The 20,998-nt window shown below is 35.2% G+C and overlaps 1 protein-coding gene across 9 annotated transcripts in view; it reads left to right on the top strand.

The window, feature by feature from the left end:
• The window catches only part of SBF2 (SET binding factor 2), a 452,107-nt gene that overhangs the window by 125,316 nt on the left and 305,793 nt on the right, over positions 1–20,998 (top strand). For 2 of the 9 annotated variants that reach the window (XM_057316867.1, XM_048217049.2), the window contains exon 3: positions 17,303–17,338. The exons of the other annotated variants lie outside the window; for them this stretch is intronic. In XM_057316867.1, the coding sequence (XP_057172850.1) occupies positions 17,303–17,338 (36 nt within the window). The remainder of the gene's footprint in view (positions 1–17,302; positions 17,339–20,998) is intronic. 9 annotated transcript variants of the gene reach the window in all.

The raw sequence follows: 20,998 nt of genomic DNA, 5'->3' as shown, positions 1-20,998 counted from the left end.
TTCCTATAAATTGAGTTGATAAATTAATAAAACTGACAAAATATACCAATTTCTCATTTTCAGTCCAAACAATAGTTTTTTGTTTTTGTTTTTAAGAATTTGAAGCTCAGTAACTGTACTTTCATCTAATTCCACAGTCTCAAAGTCTTTAACCAATGTACCACTATAGACTCTTTATCTGGCCATCTGTTCTTGGTATTAAACGTAGGTTGGGACTCAGGTTGATACTTTTGTGGTGCTCCTTTCCAAAATACAACCTTTGCTTTTAGTTTTCAGGAAGTAAGAATCAATTTTTTTGAATGGAAGAGAGGTTGTTGTTAATGATATAAGTATCTGTGTAAACTCTTTGGACTTTATAAAATATTAGCCATTTCATCAATCAGCAGTTACTTGAATGCCAAATTTGTGTACAGTATGCCTCTTCCATATGGTCATAGATACTTCAGTCAAGTAATAAATTAGAAAGTCCGTTACATGTATATTCTCAAAAATTAAGTAATCCTTTGGTGGGCTTATTCAAACTGTGCTCCAGTATGACAATGAAAGGATGTCCTATATATTCTCTTTTCATTTCCAAGTTTTGGGTAAGTTTTCTTAGTACTGGACACTGTGGTAGATGTTGTAAACCAAGTTAAAAGTCAAAAAGTTTGATATCCTTAATCAACAAACACCTAGATATGAATAATAAAACCCAATGGAAGAAAAAAGAAAGAATACAAACTGTCTTTTCAATGAAGAAGAAATTCACTTTGCCAGTAACCATAAGAAGCTACCTCTAATCTCAGTCATAATTTTAAAAGGCAAATTAAAATAACAGTGAATGAATAGTTTGACAGTCAGACTGGCCAAATTATAAAGGTCTGTAAGTATAGTGTTGGTAACTATGTAGACATATTCACACATTGATGATGAGGTTTTAATTTGTTACAACAAGCATGTTCTTTGGTATTTCTTATAATAGCGCAATACAGAAAACCTTCTCAGTAGGTTTGTGGTTGGATAAATAGACCAGGTTTCAGATTTATGGAAAGAATTAGATAGATTTGTCTGGAAAGCTCTTCATGATACCGTTCAGTGAGAAAAAGAAGATGTGGACAGATAACAAATTTTTTACTTGAAAAAAAAATTTTTTTAAGGATTTTATTTATCTGAGAGAGAGAGAGAGAGAGCATGAGCGGGGAAAAGGGGGAGAGGGAGAGGGAGAAGCAGACTCCCCTCTGAGCAGGGAGCCCGATGTGGGATTTGATCCTAGGACCTTGGGATCGTGACCTGAGCCGAAGGCAGATGCCCAAACAACTGAGCCACTCAGGTGCCCAAAAACCTATTACGTGTGTATGTTTATAGGTAGGTCTGAAGAAATGGGAAATACTTGTTTACGTTAGTGGCATAAGAAAATATTTTACTATTTTTTCAAGTAGAGGTAGGTGATTTTAATTGTATTTTTAAAATAATTTTCTTCATATAAATTTGAAAACTGAAATAATCACATTTTTTTGGGAGATTTCCTGTTGTGGGATTTTATAAACTTATGCAGTTACTAGGGAAAGCCTTCAGCTTTTCCTACTGATATTAAAGAGGGAGAAAGCAGAACAAGTATTAATAGTATGTAATTCTCCAAAGTGTCTGTTATAAATAAACTAAGAATGGAGGAATGAATATTTTTACTCAAATAAATTACAAATATTTGTGAGCTGGGCCTCATGTCTTACTTGTTATTTCTGTTTCTTTTCCTCAGTACTCTTCCTCCCCGCCTTTATTTCTCTTTCAAAGATGAACATTCTTTGATTCAGTTTTGTAGTATTTTGAGATACTCTCATCCCAATGAATTCTTTGCTTTCAGTAGGGAAACTGGAGAGAGGGTTTCCTCCAGTTGAGTCAAATGGTTGGAATGGCGAGACTAGGCAGGGAGGGATAAAGCAAAGTCATGAGTTACTTATGTAGTGACTCATGAAGGAATCAAGGTATGAGTACCTGCTGGCAAAAGAAGTGAGATGTAGACAAGGGGTATGAGTGTGTGTGCGTACACGTGTGTGCCTGCACGTGTGTGCACCACAGCTGCAGAGGTATATGATTTTGTAATCTAATTTAATCTGTGATGCATAAGGCTACTCATTATGAGTATCAGTTCTTGTAATATGCTGTCATAAGTGATGCTTGCAAGTAATATACCATATGTAAGTAGAAGGGCCACCTAGATGAGTGTGGTTGTTCAGATTTCCATGTCTCCATCTTCATCCCCAATGTAAATGCATTTGTTACTGATTGGAAAATAATATAATTAGATTTACTAAAATTTTGTGTAAACGGTTAGTATCCAGTAACTCAGTGAGAGTCAAAGGATTCTTCTTATGAGGAAAACCAAGTGCCTTTTAACGAAGATTTTTGATGTCTGATTTTACTCTTTAACTGTTTGGTTGTTTGGCCTGTTTTTAGGATCTTGGTCATATTCTGCATGATTGAGGGTGTTGAACAAATGAGATGTTGAAAACTTCTTGATTCAAATTTTAAACAGATTTTCAGTACCTGCTCTGCATTCCTGCTCCACATTCTAAGACGCACAAGAAATACACAGTTTATTCTATAGTGTTCAAGTAAATGCTCGGTGTGTACCCGTATATATTCTTATATTGACATTGGTTGTTTTGGTTTCTAAAAATCATCAGAGATGCCTGGCTGGCTCAGTTGATAGAGCATGACTCTTGATCTCAGGGTTGTGAATTCGAGCCCCATATTGGATGTAGAGATTACTTAAAAAAAAAAAATACTGTAGGGCACCTAGCTAGCTCTGCTGGTGGAGCATGTGACTCTTGATCTCGGGGTCATGAGAACATAGAGTTTACATTAAAAAAAAAATCAGCCTCAGGAGAAATAAGTGACCAACTACTGGAGAGTCATCTTTATTTTTATTTTTTTTAAAGATTTTATTTATTTATTCGACAGAGATAGAGACAGCCAGCGAGAGAGGGAACACAAGCAGGGGGAGTGGGAGAGGAAGAAGCAGGCTCATAGCGGAGGAGCCCGATGTGGGGCTCGATCCCGGAACGCCGGGATCACGCCTTGAGCCGAAGGCAGACGCTTTAACGACTGCGCTACCCAGGCACCCCAGGAGAGTCATCTTTAAAACTGGCTTGTGAGAGTACCAGCTCTGAGTATCTGTTTTGAGGTTGTGGCTTAAAGCTGCTTCTTTTTACCATGTGAAAAAAAAAATAAATCTTTCCCTACTAAGCAGTGTTAAGGCTTATGTAAATGTTCTGGGGAGAAATGAGAAACTTTCCCAAATTCATATTAAATTCTTTCTTAGAAACAGAATTGGGTTGAAAGAGAGAATATTCTACAGGAAAAGGAGAGGTGGGAGAGGTTCAAGGAAGGAAGCAGGCTGAGTGGCATGGAAGAAGTAAACCAGTCTTACCTGAAAGTTTTGTCTGTTATTGAAGTATATTTCAACCATTATCTCTCTTTGTATGAGCATTTTCTCTTCTGTCAATTCCGTTTCTTTGACTGGAGAATAAACTCCATTTATTGAACATTGGCAATCATCAGTAATAGGGAAATGCAAATTGAAACCGCAGTGAGATACCAGCTCACACCAACTAGGATGAGTACTGTTGAAAAAACCCAGAAGATAGCAAGTGTTAGCAAGGGTTTGGAGAATTTGGAACCCTTGCGCACTGTTGATGGGAATGTGAAATGGTGCAGCTGCTGTATAGTGGTTCTTCAAAAATTAAAAGTAAAATTATCATATGATCCAGCAGATCCACTTCTGGATATGTATTCAGAAGAATTGGAAGCGCAGTCTCAAAGAGATATTTGTATATCCATGTTCAAAGCAGCATTATTCATAATAGCTCAAATTTGGCAGCAACCCAAGTGTTCATTGACTGATGAATGGATAAAGAAAATGTGGCATATGTATATAATGGAATATTGGCCTTAAAAGAGAAGGAAATCCTGTCCCATGATACAACATGGATGAACTTGAGATTCACTTATGTGAAGTCTTTAAAGTAGTCAAACTTGGGCACCTGGTTGGCTCAGTTGGTTAAGCATCTGCCTTCGGCTCAAGTCATAATCTCAGGTTCCTGGGATCCAGCCCCGCGTCGGGATCTCTGTTTAGCGGGGAGCCTGCTTCTCCCTCTCCTTCTGCCTGCCTCTCTGCCTACTTTGCTCTCTCTCTCTCTGTCAAATAAATAAATAAAATCTTACTGTAGGGTAGGGTAAATACTGAGATGTTGTTCAGTGGGTATAGAGTTTTGGCCCTCCAGGACGATAAAGTTACAGAGATTTATTGCACATCAGTGTGAGTATAGTTAACACTGTTGAACTGCACACTTACAAGTGGTTATGATGGCAAAGTTTATGTGTTTTTACAAAAATGGTTATGATGGTAGTTTATGTGTTTTTACCATGATCAAAAATTAAAAAAAAAAAATTGATACTGAGGCCTAACTGCCAAGATACTCCAATTTATATGGTTTGGTTTGGGATCCTGGCACTGAAAAATTATAAAAGCCTCCTAGGTGATTCCACAGCATACTCAGGTTTGAGAATCACTGAAATAAGCATAAAAACATAAGGAATTAGGGGCACCTGCGTGGCCCAGTCGATCAGGTCCTGGGATGGAGCCCCACATCGGGTTCCCTGCTCAGGGGGGAGTGTGCTTCTCCCTCTCCCTGAGTCCCTCCCCCTGCTTGTACGTGGGCTCTCTCTCTCAAGGAAATAAATAAAATCTTTTAGCCCCCCCTGACCCCCCCAAAGCCCCTAAGGAATTGTAAGACAAGCTACTAGGTAGATGATATCGTGTGTTGTAAATAATTTCATTCTAAGAAATTAAGTATTCTTTGGTTTGCATACTGTTAAATTTTCATTTACTAAGCAATCATTTATTAATTCAGCCATTGGAGTTGAAATCAGAGGACCCTTTTAATAGTAAATTGAAGAGATTTGTAAAAACAGATTGAATCAAGTTCTCTTATGAACGATTTTCACCAAAGCCTATAATATAATAGCACATCACGCGGTTAAGAATTTTTAAATCTACTTTTAACTTTGCAGTGGCATACATACAGTTAAATAACATTTAACCTAAACTTTTGCTTTATTTGAAAGATTAAGTGCAGTTCAACTAGAATTGTGCTGCTTGTTTATACCTTCAACATTTTTTTCTGTACATATATGCAAATTCTCACTTTCTGGGTTTTTGTTTTTATTTTATTATATTTTTGAGGGGTGGGGAGAGGTGGGGGAGAGGGAGAGAGAGAATCTCAAGCAGGTTCCCTGCCCAACCCAAAGCCCGACTTGAGGCCCCATCCCATGATCCTGAGATCACAACCTGAGCCAAGGCAAGAGTAAGAGGCTCAGTGGATTGAGCCACCCAGGCACGCCCCTCCTTCTGGGTTTTTAAAGAGGAAACTTGTCTCCAGTTTGTTGCTGATACTAGTATTTACACATGAATCATAAATGGTAAATATATTTGATGCAAAAGGCAAAGGGTAACAAGGAATACTGAGACAATTTTTGTTCTCTGGGGTTTTAGAAAATTGGAGACTCAGACAAAGGTGGCAGACTTATTTAGTAAAATACAGTAATGAATAATACAAGTACCATTTTAATTTCTAAGTCTAGAATTTCTACCTTAAGTATATGAGAATATGAAATTATTTCTTTGAAAACATTTTCCAGCCCTGAGCATTGCAAAATATCTACTGGCAGGATATTAACTTGGAACAGCAGACTGTTCTTTTTTTAGTAGCCTTTTTCCTGCAGATGTGACTCTAACAGAGGAGGATGTGTTGTTTTGTTTTGTTCGGTGCTTCAGCAGCAGGTGATCAGCAGAAGTAAAGACAGTGGTCATTTGTAGATGACCTCTGGTTGATTTAGGTGTATTGTGTGTGCAACTGTTTAAATAATGGTGATTTCTAGTATTCTTATGAAATTGTTTTTTGAAACTCCTCTAGGTAAATTTTAGAAATAAATTTTAATTACTTTAATACTATGATCTGTGATTTTGGACGTGGGTAGATATATTTAGTTTCTGTTCTAAAGTGGGAGATGAAAAACTGGTGGTAACAATTCTTATATTCAGTTATCACATGACATTAGAAAAACGGGATGCATGGTACAATCAAGTATTATTTATTACAAAATTTTAAAAATGCTTTGTAAATACTTTCCCCTTAGCTATGTTAAAATACACACTCTCTGGTCACATTTTAAATTTAATACAAAGGCAGAATTATCTTTAGGCTAAATTAGGTAATATTTCTTTAAAATTTTTTATAAAGATTAATATCCTGATCAGGAATTTGACCCAGACTTACCTACATATATATATATATATATATATATTTCTAACTCTGGTCCTGACACTTGACTTTTTGCATTTTTCCTTTGTTGTACTTCAGTCCCTGTCGTAATCTGGAATGCAAAAAGAACTTCCGGGAAGGACATAGTATTACTTAAAAAATGTACAAATAGGAATAGAGTCATTAGTCAGTGACTAAGGATAGCTGAATTCAATTTCGCTGATGTTTAAAGTGTCTAATGTCCTGTCTTTCAGTGAGACCAATATTTGGCATTCAATATCTGGGATTGTGGGTGAGGTGAAAGGAAAGGTGAATTCTAATAATGAATCAAGGCAGGAACTGAAGGAGGCTTTGTTTATTTCTTTAACTTGTTTTGTAATAAGATCAGTTGTTTCAGTGAATAACCAAGTGGTAGTGACATGAGGAATTGCACGTTGCTTGTGAGATGTAGAATGACATAGGAACTGCCAAAATTCTTTTCATTTATCATGAATTCCAGAAAAAGAACTTTTGACCAGAAGTATCACATTCCTTTTTTTTCTTTTTAACTAAACACTTTTCGTTCTTTAGGGAATAAAGCATTCCAGCTTTACTCGAAATCCCAAATGGAATCATATTGCAATGATTGTAATCAGAAAAAAAAATTTTGTAAATAGCCCCCAAGAGATACTCTTAAGGCTGCTTTACCAAGTTTAAATACAACTTTGTGTCTCTGAGCAAGTCTATAACTAATCCTTTATCTCTCTCCTCCCCTCCGTATAATCACACTTAATTTGTATTGGAACTTGAATGAAAGTTCATAAACTTTCATTCTAATTGGGAAAGAGGAATGTCAGTGGGTTAACATGGAAGAAATTGAAGTATATAATGGGACTGGCTTGTGATTTTATTTTTTTATATTAAGCTGAAAAGCAAAATAGGACCTGGGTTGATATTGATGGATTGATTGATTGGGAGATGGGCAGGGGGTGGGTGGAGAGAGAGTCGTAAGCAGGCTCCATCCTGAGCTTGGAGCTCAACATGGAGCTTAGATCTTGACCTGAGCCGACAGCTTAACCGTGGGACCTGAGTCCCACGCTTATCCAACTGAGCCACCCAGGAGCCGCAGGACCTAGGTTTAATACACATCTTTTGTTTTGCTCCTTACTTCATGTATCTCAGTCCTGTGTTTCAGGGAAAGATCACTAAGCTGGCTTTTTGACTTGGTTGAACTATTCAGCTCTTTGTTATGGGCACTTTATGTAATTTCTCTGAGATTTAGTTTCCTATCTGTTAATTTCTTTATTCTTTCATTCCTCCCTCCCTCCCTTCCTTCCTTTCTTACTTTTCTTTCTTAATTCTCTGTGTTATAAGCCTTCATTTTCTTTCTAATAGAATTTCTCTTCTCTAATGGAGAAGAGAAGGGATAAATCATGTTTTCCATATTCCCAAACTTCTTAAGATCTAAGTTAGGAAAAAGCAATAGTTAAGAAACAAATGAATAGATAAATGCCATTGGTAACTTGTATAATAGTATCTCTAGCTACAACAGGAGCTCAAAATTAGGTAGATTAAGACTTGAAATGTGATGAAAGGGTGAGGAGGGTTTTAGTCACTAGGAAGAAGAGGATGGTGGGGCAGGAGGTAGTGAACAGATCAAGGCATAGTTTTAAGAAAGGTGGAGATTTCCTATAACAGACTGAAGCAGAGACTCGGGGAGGTAGAAGTGGGGAAAAAATGGAAATTAAAATGGCATAAATTTGTGAAGCCAAAAAATGGAGGAAAGCTGTGTAGAAATGTGTATTTAAATTAGAAGAGGCAATAAGAAGTCATTGCAGATTTTTGAACAGGAAAGTAACATGATAAAAACGGAGTGTAATCAGAAGGGGGAATGAAGCATGAGAGACTATGGACTATGAGAAACAAACTGAGGGCTACAGAGGGGAGGGGGGTGGGGGAATGGGATAGACTGGTGATGGGTAGTAAGGAGGGCACGTATTGCATGGTGCACTGGGTGTTACATGCAACTAATGAATCATCGAACTTTACATCGGAAACCAGGGATGTACTGTATGGTGACTAACATAATATAATAAAAAAAACATTAAAAAAAAAACTTAACAGACACCTAGGGATTCATTTGAATTAAAATTCAATCACATTTGGTGCTACAAATCCAAATACCTCAACCAGTGTGATGTCCAGAGGAGCAGATAGATATTTTATGTGGACAGTTGTATTTATAACGGTGTCATAACTTGCTTTTCTGCATAATCACTATCAGGTTTCTTTTGACGTTAGTTGAAAAAGTTCCTGACTGTAGAAACATTTAGGTGTGATAGATATGTCTTAGAATTGAGATTATATGGTATTTTCATAATGCTTATAGCAGATTTATGTCTCTAGTAGATTTGGAGTCTCAGTTGGTATTATGTACTAATAATCGAAGCAATAGAATTGCTATTGTGGGATTTAATATCCAGAATTAGCAGGAAACAAAAAGAATAGTTACCAATAATAGAAAGTCAGATATGTGTACTGTGAATGAATAGTGACAGTATAGTATATTTCTCTGTGTACACATGAACCAACAGCTTTGGACTTCAGATTTTAATTTCTAAAATGGAGGATAGTAAATCCTTCCCTATCTTGCTGGGTTGGTTGTGAGGAACAAATGAAAGACGCTGTGTTTTAAATTTGCTTAAAGGATTATGTAAACTCTTAACATACTGCCCACATGTATTTATCATCATTCTTATCACTGTTACTTCTAAAAATACACAGCTGTATATTATAGTTCTTTATTAAAAAGATGATTTATAGAAAAGATTGGAACTTCTGGTACTTGGGATAGGAATATACATTTCTGGTATAATTTGAATGTATTATTATTTCAGAAAAAAGAATCTAAAAGAGTGTTATATTTATTTTCTCATTGAAGCCAGGAATTTCTGTAACAATGATGAGGTCATCCATATCATAATTAACAGAATAATATAAAACATACAAAAAGGTATGCATAATATAAATAATTCATACAAACTCAAGTGTGCAGATGAACTTCTTTCCCAGCTCCCTGGTCAGGGACCAGTGAAATTCCTTGGGGCCTGGCAAAAACAAATGAACAAATATACCTGTCCTTTAGGTGTGTTTTCATAGCTCAGGGAAAACTAGGGCCCCACAGAATAATGCAACCTCTGCTGAAGGTTGTAGACATTGTTTCCATAGGAGGAAACAAACTATCAGGCAGAGAGTAAGTAGACACAACAAATAAGAATAAATACAAGGACTGGAGATAATAGAAAAACCTTAAGGAGACTATAAAACAAGTTTGTTTTAAATGAGTAGAGATTAAAGAAGGAATAGGAACTATAATGTTAAACTTGAGTGATATGACAGAAGAACAGGAAGATTTGAAAGAGACCAAATAATACTTAGAAATGAAAAAACCCAGTACTTGAAATTAAAATGTCAGTGATTTTCAGTCAACTTTTGTGTTCTGTGTGCCATTATGTATTTCTTACTATAGTATAATATAATAATTTTAAAAGAATTAGTTAATGTGAACAGGGCTTTGAGGCTATCACCCAGAAAATGGCATAGACATATAAGGAGAAAAAATATATATTAGAAATGTTAAGAACATTGAAGACAGATTGAGTGTGTCCAACTTATATCTAATAGAAATTTCAGAACCAGAAAATAGAATGAGTAGGAGGTAATGTCTGAAAGGAAGGTAAAGGCTATACATTTTCCAAAATTCAAGAAAATCATGAGATTTTAGATTGAAGATGCATACTATATTCTGAACAAGATGCATAAAAAATAAATCCACACTTAGGGACACCCAGGTGGCTCAGTTGGTTAAGTGTCTGCCTTCAGCTCAGGTCATGATCCCAGGGTCTTGGGATCAAGTTCTGCATCAGGCTCCTTGCTCAGAGGGGAGTCTGCTTCTCCCTCTCCCTGTTGCTCCCCCTGCTTGTGCTCTTTTTCTCTCTCTCTCTGACAAATAAATTAAAAAAAAAAAAAATCTTAAAAAAGAAAAAGATCCACACTTAGTATTTATTGAACACTTATTATTTGTCAAGCATGTTCTAATTACTTTACAGGTATTATTTCACTTAATTTCTTCAATAATCCTTTAGGAAAATTACTATTTTTATTCCTATTTAAAATTTGAGGAAACTGGGGCACCTGGGTGTCTGAGTTGGTTAAGTGTCTGACTCTTGATTTTGGCTCAGGTCATGATCTCAGGTTGTGAGATTGAGCCCCGTGTAGGGCTCTGTGCTGAGTGTGGAACCTACTTAAGATTCTCTCTCTCCCTCTCCTTTCCCTCCTTAATTGTGCACACTTGCACTCACTCTTTCTCTCAAATAAAATAAAATAAGATTTGCGGAAGCTGAGCCCAAGGAAAAAGTCACACAATTTGTAAATGATGGAGTCCTATTTGAACAGGTTGAATCTCCTTGACAGCAATGATAAATAATAAAAGTAGACACTAATAATGTTAATAATGTAAAGGGTCCATGTTGAGATTTAAAAAATTAAAATAACAACTTTAAGCAGGTTTATAACTAAAAATATGAAAATTTTGAATAAAATTTAGAATGTCTAGTTTTTGAGAAAAATGTAAATTACCAAAGTTGACTAAATGAAATAGAAAACCTAAAAAGAACTCTAATCATTAAAGAAATTGATTTAGTTTTTTAAAACTGAATGTATGAGAAATATCAGTTTCAGTTATTTCACCTGTCACTTTTACCAAAATTTGTATTAGTAGGTATCCTCTGTCTTATAATGAAATGTTCCAGAAATGAAAAATTTTATAATTTTCCTGACTAGCACTTACCACATCTCTAACTTACGTCTTGCTGCCCCACAAGAGAGTAACCTTTATGAGGGCAGGAGTCATGCCTTGTTTATTTGCCTACTGCGTCTTTCGCATTTAGTAAACTACCTGTCATCTGGTAGGCTCTCAGTAAAACTTGACTGAAAAATACAGTAATATAGTAATTATTATTTTAAAAATATTTAGAAATCTTTGTGTTCTCATTTGAACTATCATAATTTCTATAGAGAAATAGTATATGAAATAATTTTATGTTTTGATATTTTATGATTTATTCTTTACAAAATGTGTTTTATGAGGTCTTAATAAAAATACATAAGAGTTTTAAAGTATACCATTTTAGATTCATTAAATAACTTAACGGGGGAATCCTTTCATGTTGTATGCATATACCAAATCATCATGTTGTACACTTAAGTACCTTATAGTTTTATTTGTCAATAATATCTCAGTAAAGCTGGGGGTGGTGGAAAATACCACTACAAAAAAAGGATATAATTTTAAACATGTTTATTATTAGAGAATGATGTATGTGAGATATAACAATTCTTCGATACTTTAAAAAATAGTGGAGGAAATAAAAAAATCCTCTTTCCTTTTCTCTATCATAAGTACACAATTTTAATGCATTTTCCCCTGCTTATTCTTCATCCTGTTTTCAACATACTTAATAAGTTTTTGTCTTAACAGGAACATTTTCTTGTGTTCTTTTCTTTCATTCACTTTATTATTTAAAGAGGTATGTCAGATTTAAATGATTTTGCTTTCCCTCCTCTTACCTCTTCTCTTTGTTTTGCTTGTATATTCTGTTTCTTGCACCCTACAAATTTTATTTTCTACAAAGATGTTTATTAACTGACTTATTAAAGATTAATAAATCTTATTAAATAAATTTCTGATGATAAATGCTAGATTTACTCTCAGGTTTTTTGTTTTTTCTTTCATGAGTTTAAGTAAAGGAAAAGCCAGATATATTTTAGAAATCAAGGGTTCATTCTTACCACGTATGGAATGTGACATGTTAGTTCATGACTAGTGTTGTTCTTATTTTGTTCTTTGAAATCAGAGATTTTTCATCTGTCTGTGATTCAGAGTAACTTTTGATATCATTCAAATTCAAATGTGAAAATTAAATAAAACTTGTAACCGGTTTCTCCTTAAACGAATAGGAGTTTTTGTGCTTGATAGATTTTTTTTTAGTAGTGAAAAGAAAACATCTGTAACAGAGCACTTAAGTTAAATTTTTGTTCTTAATTTATTTATATTTAAAATCCAACCACAGTTACTTACTTCCAAAGAGGAAATCTTAGTGAAGCTAAGAGTTACTGGCACAACACCAAAATTTTGTGTTAAATAAATATGTGTGGGTGTAAAAGGATCATTTCTGGTACTTTATAGTTTTGGAGAAGAAACACTTTCTCAGATTGAGTTATTGCACAGTTTTACCGACGTCCCTAGCATACATTCTTTTTGTTGTTGCTATTAAATAGATTTAAAATCTTTATTTTCTCTTTATATTTTCCAAAATTCACGGGAAAGTGGTTTATTCTGAAAAATGTTAGTGATTAAGTATTTCTTTTTTTGTTTTGTTTTGAATTTTTAAAAAAATATTTTATTTATTTATTTGGCACAGAGAGAGGGAGTACAAGAAGGGGGTGCAGCAGAGGGAGAGAGAGAAGCAGGGAGCCCGGTGCAGGGCTTGATTCCAGGACCCTGGGATCATGACCTGAGCTGAAGGCAGACACTTAATCGACTCAGCCACCCAGGCGCCCCTTGAATTTTTTTGAGTATAATTGACACACAGTGTCAAGTGTCTAACATAGTGATTAAGTTTCTTTCTACCTTACCACAGTGCCTATTCTTGTCTATTACTTCCCACTTCCTTTTTGCTTTTTTTTAAGATTTTATTTATTCATTTGAGAGAGAGTGTGTGTGTGCCCATGAGCAGTGGGGAGGGGCAGAGGGAGAGGGAGAAACAGACTCCCTGCTGAGTGGGGAGCCTGGCATGGGACTCAGTCCCAGGACCCTGAGATCATGACCTGAGCTGAAGGCAGATGCTTAACTGACTGAGCCACCAGGCACAGCACTTTGCACTTATTTCTGATGCATGTGGGAAATCATTCCCATCTCTTAGGTTAAAAATTAATTATTTATATAAATATATATATAAATATATATATATATATAAAATTTATATAATATTTCCTACCTGGAAAAGCTTTTCCTTTTGGATTAGAATTTAAATTCTTGGAATAACCATAAAGTGTTCCTGTGAAATCATGTAAAATTATACTACAGCATATTAAAATGGGTTACCAAATTTAAAATAGTCATTTTATGCCAGGATAACATAACTTTAGCTTTCTTATTAAATCATTGAAAACATGGGGTGGACAGAAATTAAGTAAGTTTAATGTGCTTTTGTATGTTTATGTATTTATACTTCTGTAACATGTATTTATACATGGTTAGCTGCTATTAGTGTATTAAGCAATTTTCATATAAAATAAGTATTAAAGTTACACCTACTCACAACTATTATAACAAATTAGTATGTGTACATATCCTTTCCTGGATAATATTAAACATTTCTACAAGATTACCCATTTTCCTGATTAGACATTTTTTTGGTAAATGTTTAAATAGAAGCTGTTGAGTATTTAAAGGCTGTCTGGTAGAAGACAAAGGGAATGTATATGTTAGAAGATCTATTTTTGTTTGTTTCTAGTTAGCCAAGATCTTAATATGATGGAGGTTGGTTTTTGTGATACTAAATTTCTTGATTTTTGGACTTGTGTCATTGGTATTATAAAATGATTTAAAACTTTGAGACCATGCAGTTAGATTCAGGTGTATTATTAATTTTATTAAATTTTGCTGTGATTCATGTTTTGTGTGTGTAGAAGTTTATCTCAGATGTTGAAGTCATGACATTTTAGTTAAAGCTGTAGGTGTATTTTTCTCTTTATCTTCCATATAATGTCAAAACAAGAATTGCTTAAAACAGTTTATGTTATAATTAATATGGCTACTAAACACATAAAAATAGAGGTCTGTAAATGTTAAATTGATTCTGTGTTACTAGTTAATGTTCATTGATATAGTAACTATACCTGTAGTTTGGTAATTTCGTGATAATTCAGTCAACGACTGCTTTAGAGTCGAGGTTGTAGGATTTTCTTTTTTGCTGTCTCTATCTTGGTGTATTTTTGTGGCCTCAGGAAAGGCAGTGAAGAAATGTTTTATTTTTCCTCAAACATATAAAATACATCTGGAAGAATAAATTCACATCTGGTTCATGGATTTCCTCCATGGAGATGATCCAAATTCAGTGTCAAGATTAGAGTTTGTACTCATGGGTTTGCAGAATCTTGTGTGGAATTTGAAATATTTTGTTTGGAAGTAGTTGGGGAAACAATTGATTCAGATGTTTGTGTTAAGTTCTAATTTTAGATGTATTTCTCCCTTATTAAAAATAAAAATGTTTTTTGCTTCATAATATCAAGGTACTTGTAAACACTACATTTAACGAGATGTTTTGCAGGACCATTCTCAAACATTGTTTTATGAAGAGAGATCAATTAAATTGTTAAACTTATCAGGTCATGATCATTGGAGACCCTAACCATTAGTGGAAATGTACTTCTTGTACATAATAATAGTGTAGCCTCAGTTATACTGTCACACTTCATTGGCTCTATTTAAAATAGAAGCAACAAGAATCATTTTTTAACTATTCTAAATGTCTGCCTAAATGCAATCTATAAATTTGGAATATAATGCTGTATGTACTCAGTTCTTCCCTCAATCTCACAATGGCAAACGAATGTATTTGTGTCTGAATGGAGTCCCTGGAGTAGCATAAAGTAGAAGCGTTTGTGGGCTCAATCCAAGAAGCATGTGAACTAAAAATAATATTGTCAAACATTTATGAATTATTTGTCTTATGCATTGAGGCTGCCAAACCAGGCTGCTAGTCATGTGAATTAAACTTGATAACATTAGAACAAATGGATGTTGTTCATTAAAGAGGATGTTTGATTTTTTTCAAGAATTCTTTTTTCACCCTTTAACATGTGACATTTTCCATATAATAACATCATAAAGTTTATTGTACATAAATCTATAGCTATTTGCTTTTCTATATGTTTTTAAACTTTGAACTTTCTGTGGAATAGAAAAATGCATTTTGCGTATGTGTCTAATTTAGTGGTTTCTAAACAATATGGTAAGAATTTTTGTTTCAGCAGATTTTCCAGTGTATCATCAAATTGTAGGTATTATAAGAGTCGTGTAAGGAACCAGTCCTTGAGGGCTTCTACTTCTTTCCTCTTTAACTCCTTTTAGCCTTTCCTCCCGCTTTAGTCATTGGCGCATAAAATTTTGTTCTTGGCAAATGAGAATTAAGATGGAACATTAATTTTTTGATCATATTTATAAATCTGATGTTACTCTTAGAAAATCTGATTTGCTGTATTGGTACATAAAACCACCTTAAAAAGTTATCTATTATCATTTCCTTTTGCAACCTTCCTTGATGTTCTCTGCTCCCTACTGTTTGCTCTGTGGTTCTATGAATATTATCTTACCATTACCACAGAGCACTCTGAATGAATACTTCATTGATACATTGACTTTCTGTGTGTGTGTGTGTGTGTGTGTGTGTGTGTGTGTGTAACTTTTAAAAGTATTTCTTCAGGGTCTCTATAGTAGGCTGTGTTCAGCGTACTAATTTTAAGCTGTCAGATTTGCCTTTCTTCCCGTTCGGGAAGTGGAACTCCGTCCTTAGCTTCTGTGTTCATAATCTGTAGCTCAGTTTATTCTACTGTTCTTTCTCAATTCCATATTCTTTCCTAATCATGTTCTCTTTATCTTACTTTGAATTTGATGGTTTTATTTTGTACCATTGGTAGTTGTATGTTTAGGCTCAGACATGAGAAATAATGATGTTATTGTATAGGGTACACTTTAATAACTTTTAACATCTGCATATAACCATAAAGTCACTACCACAATCAAGATAATGAACATATCCATCACCTTAAAAGCTTTTTCATGCCCTTAGTAATCCATCCTTCTCATCTCCAGACAACCACTAATTTGCTTTCTGTCACTGTACATTTGTGGTGGGTTGAATGGTGGCCTCTCAAGAGATATGTCCACTTGGAACCTATGAATGTGACCTTATTTGGAAGGTATAATTAAGGATCTGGAGATGACCTCATCCTGGATTAGGGTGGGCCCTAAATCCAATGACAAGTGTCCTTATAAGACAAAGAAGATGGAAACAGGAGAAGGTGATGTAATGGAGGTAGAAATTGCAGTGATGCGTCTACAGGCCAAGGGCTGCCAAGTGTTGCTGGCAGCCACCAGAAGGTAGGGAAGAGGCATAGAATACATACTTCCTCAGAAATTACTGAAGGAACTAACCCTACCAACACCTTGATTTTGGATTTCTGGTCTTTAGAACTCTGAGACAATAAGTTTCTTTTGACTTAAGCCACCAAGTTTATGATAATTTGTTTTCATTTTCTAGAATTTTATATAGAGTTACAACAGCATGTAGTCTTTCTTATCTGGATTCTTCTACTCAGCATATTTATTTTGAGATCCATCTTTGTTACTGCATGTATTGAAAATATACATTTTATTGCTGAGTAATATTCCATGGGTGTGTGTGTGTGCGTGCGTGTGTGTATCACAGTTTGTTTATCCATTCACTTGTTGATGAACATTTGGTTATTTCCAGTTTTTTGCTATTATAAATAAAGTTGTTGTGAATATTTGTGTCAAGTTGTTATGTGGACATATGATTTCATTTTTCTTGGATAAATTCCTAGAAGTTGAATGACTTAGTGTATTTAACTTTTTCAAGAAACTGACGAATGGATTTTTGAAAACATTGTACCATTTTATATTCCATCAAGTAGCATATGAGGGTTTCAGTTCCCCCATATGTTGGCCAACTCTTCCTGTAGTCAGTCTTTTTAATTTTAGCTCTAGGACTGGTATACAGTGGCATGTCATTATAGTTGTAATTTTCATTTCCCTAATGAACTATAATATTGAACAATTTTTCATGTGCTCATTTGCCCTCTGCATATCTTATTTGTGAAGTATGTGTTGAAATCCTCATCCCATTAAAAGGATTTTTTTTTCTTATTGAATTTAGAGATTAAATTCCATCTGGATACAAGTCCTTCACCAGGTATATGGCTTATAAATATTTTTCTCCTTTTGTGTTATGTCTTTTAATTCCTTTATAAGTATCTTTCAAAGAACAGAAATTTTTTTAAAAGATTGATTTATTTATCTGAGAGAGAGAGAGTGCGCACAAGTGCACACGTGTACACATGTGTGGGGTGGGTGTGGGAGAGGTAGAGAGTGTCCCAAGCCGACGCCACGATGAACACAGAGCCTGGTGTGGGGCTTGATCTCACGACCCTGTCATCATGACTGGAGCGGAAACAGTAGTCTATGTTCAACCCACTCTGCCACCCAGGCACCCCAAAGAGCAGAAATTCTTAAATGAAATCCGATTTTATCAGTTTTTTAATCTGTTTTTTGCATGTTACATCTCAGAGATTGTTGTCTAACCAATGTACAATATGTTTTGTTTTCTTAATTGTTTTTTATTTCAACAGGTTTACTGAGGTGTTGTTTACATAGAATAAACTACACATATTAAAAACAAACATACTTGAAAATTTTGACATGTGTGAACACCCCCGAAACCACCACAGTGAAGATACTGAATGTATTTTTGAGCTGTAATAACTTCCTATTGCCTCTTTGTAATTTCTCCCTTGAATTTTTCCCCATCCACCTCCCTCTGCCAGGCCTTCACTTTGCTTTCTGTCACCATGGATTAGATTGCAATTTCTAGAGTTTTATATAAATTGGAATCCTATTATGTACTGTTTTCTGTCTGGCTTATTTCAGTCAGCATAATATTTTGACTTTCATCCATGTTTTATCATGTATCAGTAGTCCACTCCCCCCTTTTTCCTTCTGAACAATATTCCATCGTATACGTATACTACAGTTTGTTTAGCTGTTTACCTGTTGGTGGATTTTTGGATTATTCCCAGTGTTTGGCTATTACAAATAAGCTGCTGTGGACATTAATGTTATGTATTCTCTGGACATATGCTATTTTTACTCTTGGATAAAAATTCAGGAATGGAATGGCAGGATCAGCCATTTTTCCAAAGTGGTTGTATCATTGTACATTTTCACCATCAGTGTATGTGAACTCTAGTTCCTTCACATTCTCATCGACACTTAGCATGGTCAGTCTTTGTAATTTTACCCATCCTAACAGATATGTAGTCGTATCAAATGATTTTAATATGCATTTCCTTAATGACTAATGATGTTGAACACATTTTCCTGCTGTTTACCATCTAAATATTTTCTTTGGTGAAGTGTCTATTCACATATTTTGCAGTTTTCTAATTGAGTTGTTTTCCTCTCTTTGAGTTTTGAGTGGTCTTTTATATAATGAATACAAGTCCTTTATCACATGCTTTGCAAAATAAAATTTTAAGGGTATGGCTTTGTATTTTCATTTTCCTAACAGTAGGTTTTGTTTTTGACAAGGAGAAGTTTTAAGGTTTAATAATGTCCACTTCATGAAACTTTTTTCTTTTATGGATTACATTTTTTTTGTTACATCTAAGAATCATTGCCTGATCCAAAGTGGTGACTAAGATTTTTCTCTTATGTTTTCTTCCAAGGCTTTTTTATTTTTAGATTTTAAATGAGATCTATGACCTGTTTTTAGTTGTTTTTTGCATATAGTGCAAAGTTCAGTTTTTGTCTATGGAAATCCAGTTACTCCAGACCGTTGAAAAGACTGTTTTTGCTCCAGTGAATTTGCCTTTGCACTTTTGTTAGAAGTCGGTTGTCTGTATATTAGCGAATCTGTGTCTGCATTCTCTATTCTGTTCCAGATCTGTTTGTCTTTTTTTTTTTTTTTTTAAGATTTTATTTATTTAGTTGACAGAGACAGCCAGCGAGAGAGGGAACACAAGCAGGGGGAGTGGGAGAGGAAGAAGCAGGCTCATAGCGGAGGAGCCTGATGTGGGGCTCGATCCCATAATTCCGGGATCACGCCCTGAGCCGAAGGCAGACGCTTAACCGCTGTGCCACCCAGGCGCCCCCAGATCTGTTTGTCTTGATGTCAGTAGTACACTATTTTAAGTATTATGTCTTTATAATGGGTCTTGAAATCTGGACCTTGCCCCTCCCCCACTTTTTTCCAGCATTTTTTTTTTTTTTTGGCTAGTCTAAGTCCTTTGCATTTCCATATAAATTTTATAATCTGCTTTTCAGTTTTTAAAAATAAAAGTCTGCTGGAATTATTTTTAAAATTTTTAAATTGAGGTATAGTTAACATACAGTGTGTTATATTAGTTTCAGGTGTACAATATAATGATTCAGCAATTCTATACATTACTGAGTGCTCATTAATACAGGTATACACTTTTTTTTTTTTAAAGAGAAATTGTGCTCATGGGAGGGGGGGAGGAGCAGAGAGGGAGAGAAAGAGTCCCAAGCAGGCTTCACACCCAGCGCAGAGCCTGTCCCAAGGCTTGATCTCACAACCCTGAGATCATGATCTCAGCTGAAATCAAGAGTCTGATGCTTAACCAACTGAGCCACCCACGTGTCCAAAAGCTGTTTTTAAAAGGGAAGTATAATTGAGACTCAAAACAACACGAATGAATCTCAGAGTCATTATTCAGAATGATAGTAATGAGACGTAAAGGACTACATTCAGTATGATTTTATATGAAATTCTCAATAAAGCAGAAACTGTAGTGACACTAAGATCAGAGGTTGTCAGGGGCCAGGGATGGGTAGAAGGAATTGACTGCAACAGGCAGGAATGAATTTTTTGAAGTGATTGGCATGTCTGATTTTAATTGTGGGGATGGCTTCATGGGTATATAAAAATTTTAAAACTCATCGATATATATGCTTCAGATGGGTACATTTTGTTTATGGAATTTTATTTCTTTCTTTGAGATTTTATTTGAGAGAGAGAAAGAGAGCACAGGTGGGGGTAGGGGCAGAGGGAGAAGCAGACTCTCTGCTGAGCAGGGAGCTGAACACAGCTTGATCCCAGGACCCCAAGATCATGACCTGAGCCAAAGGCAGACGCTTAACTGACTGAGCCCCCCAGGCACCCCAAGTGTTCAATTATTTCAATGTTTTTCCTGCTTTTATTGAAACACCCATGTATGTGGTTGCTTTGTCTTTTATTGTGTTTATATAAATTATACTGATTGGTTTTCAAATATTAAATGAACCTTCCATTCATGGGTAAATCTCCACTTGATTATGGTGGATCATAATATATTATATTTTTATATATTGCTGGAGATTTCATGTACAAAAATTTGGGTAAGGATTTGTATATCTGTATACATAACAGGTAATAGTCCCCAGTTTTCTTTTATCATCCTCACCTAGTTTAGGTGTGGGTGTTATGCTGACCTAAAGGAGTAAGTTGGGAATTATTCCCTCCTCCTCCTCCTCCTCCTCCTCCTCCTCCTCCTCCTCCTCCTCCTCTTCCTCTATTTTCTGAAATACTTTGTGTAAAATTAGTATTACTTCTTCTTATATGCATGAAAGATTTCCCCGTGGAAAAGGTTCTGACAAAGAATTCAGTTTTTTTTTTTTTTTTTTAAGATTTTATTTATTTATGTGACAGAGAGACAGCCAGCGAGAGAGGGAACACAAACAGGGGGAGTGGGAGAGGAAGAAGCAGGCTCCCAGCGGAGGAGCCTGATGTGGGGCTCGATCCCAGAACGCCGGGATCACGCCCTGAGCCAAAGGCAGACGCTTAACGACTGCACCA

This window comes from Ursus arctos, unplaced genomic scaffold (assembly GCF_023065955.2).
Source record: "Ursus arctos isolate Adak ecotype North America unplaced genomic scaffold, UrsArc2.0 scaffold_22, whole genome shotgun sequence".
Classification (NCBI taxonomy): Eukaryota; Metazoa; Chordata; class Mammalia; order Carnivora; family Ursidae; genus Ursus; species Ursus arctos.
This window is presented reverse-complemented; position numbering and strand designations above follow the sequence as displayed.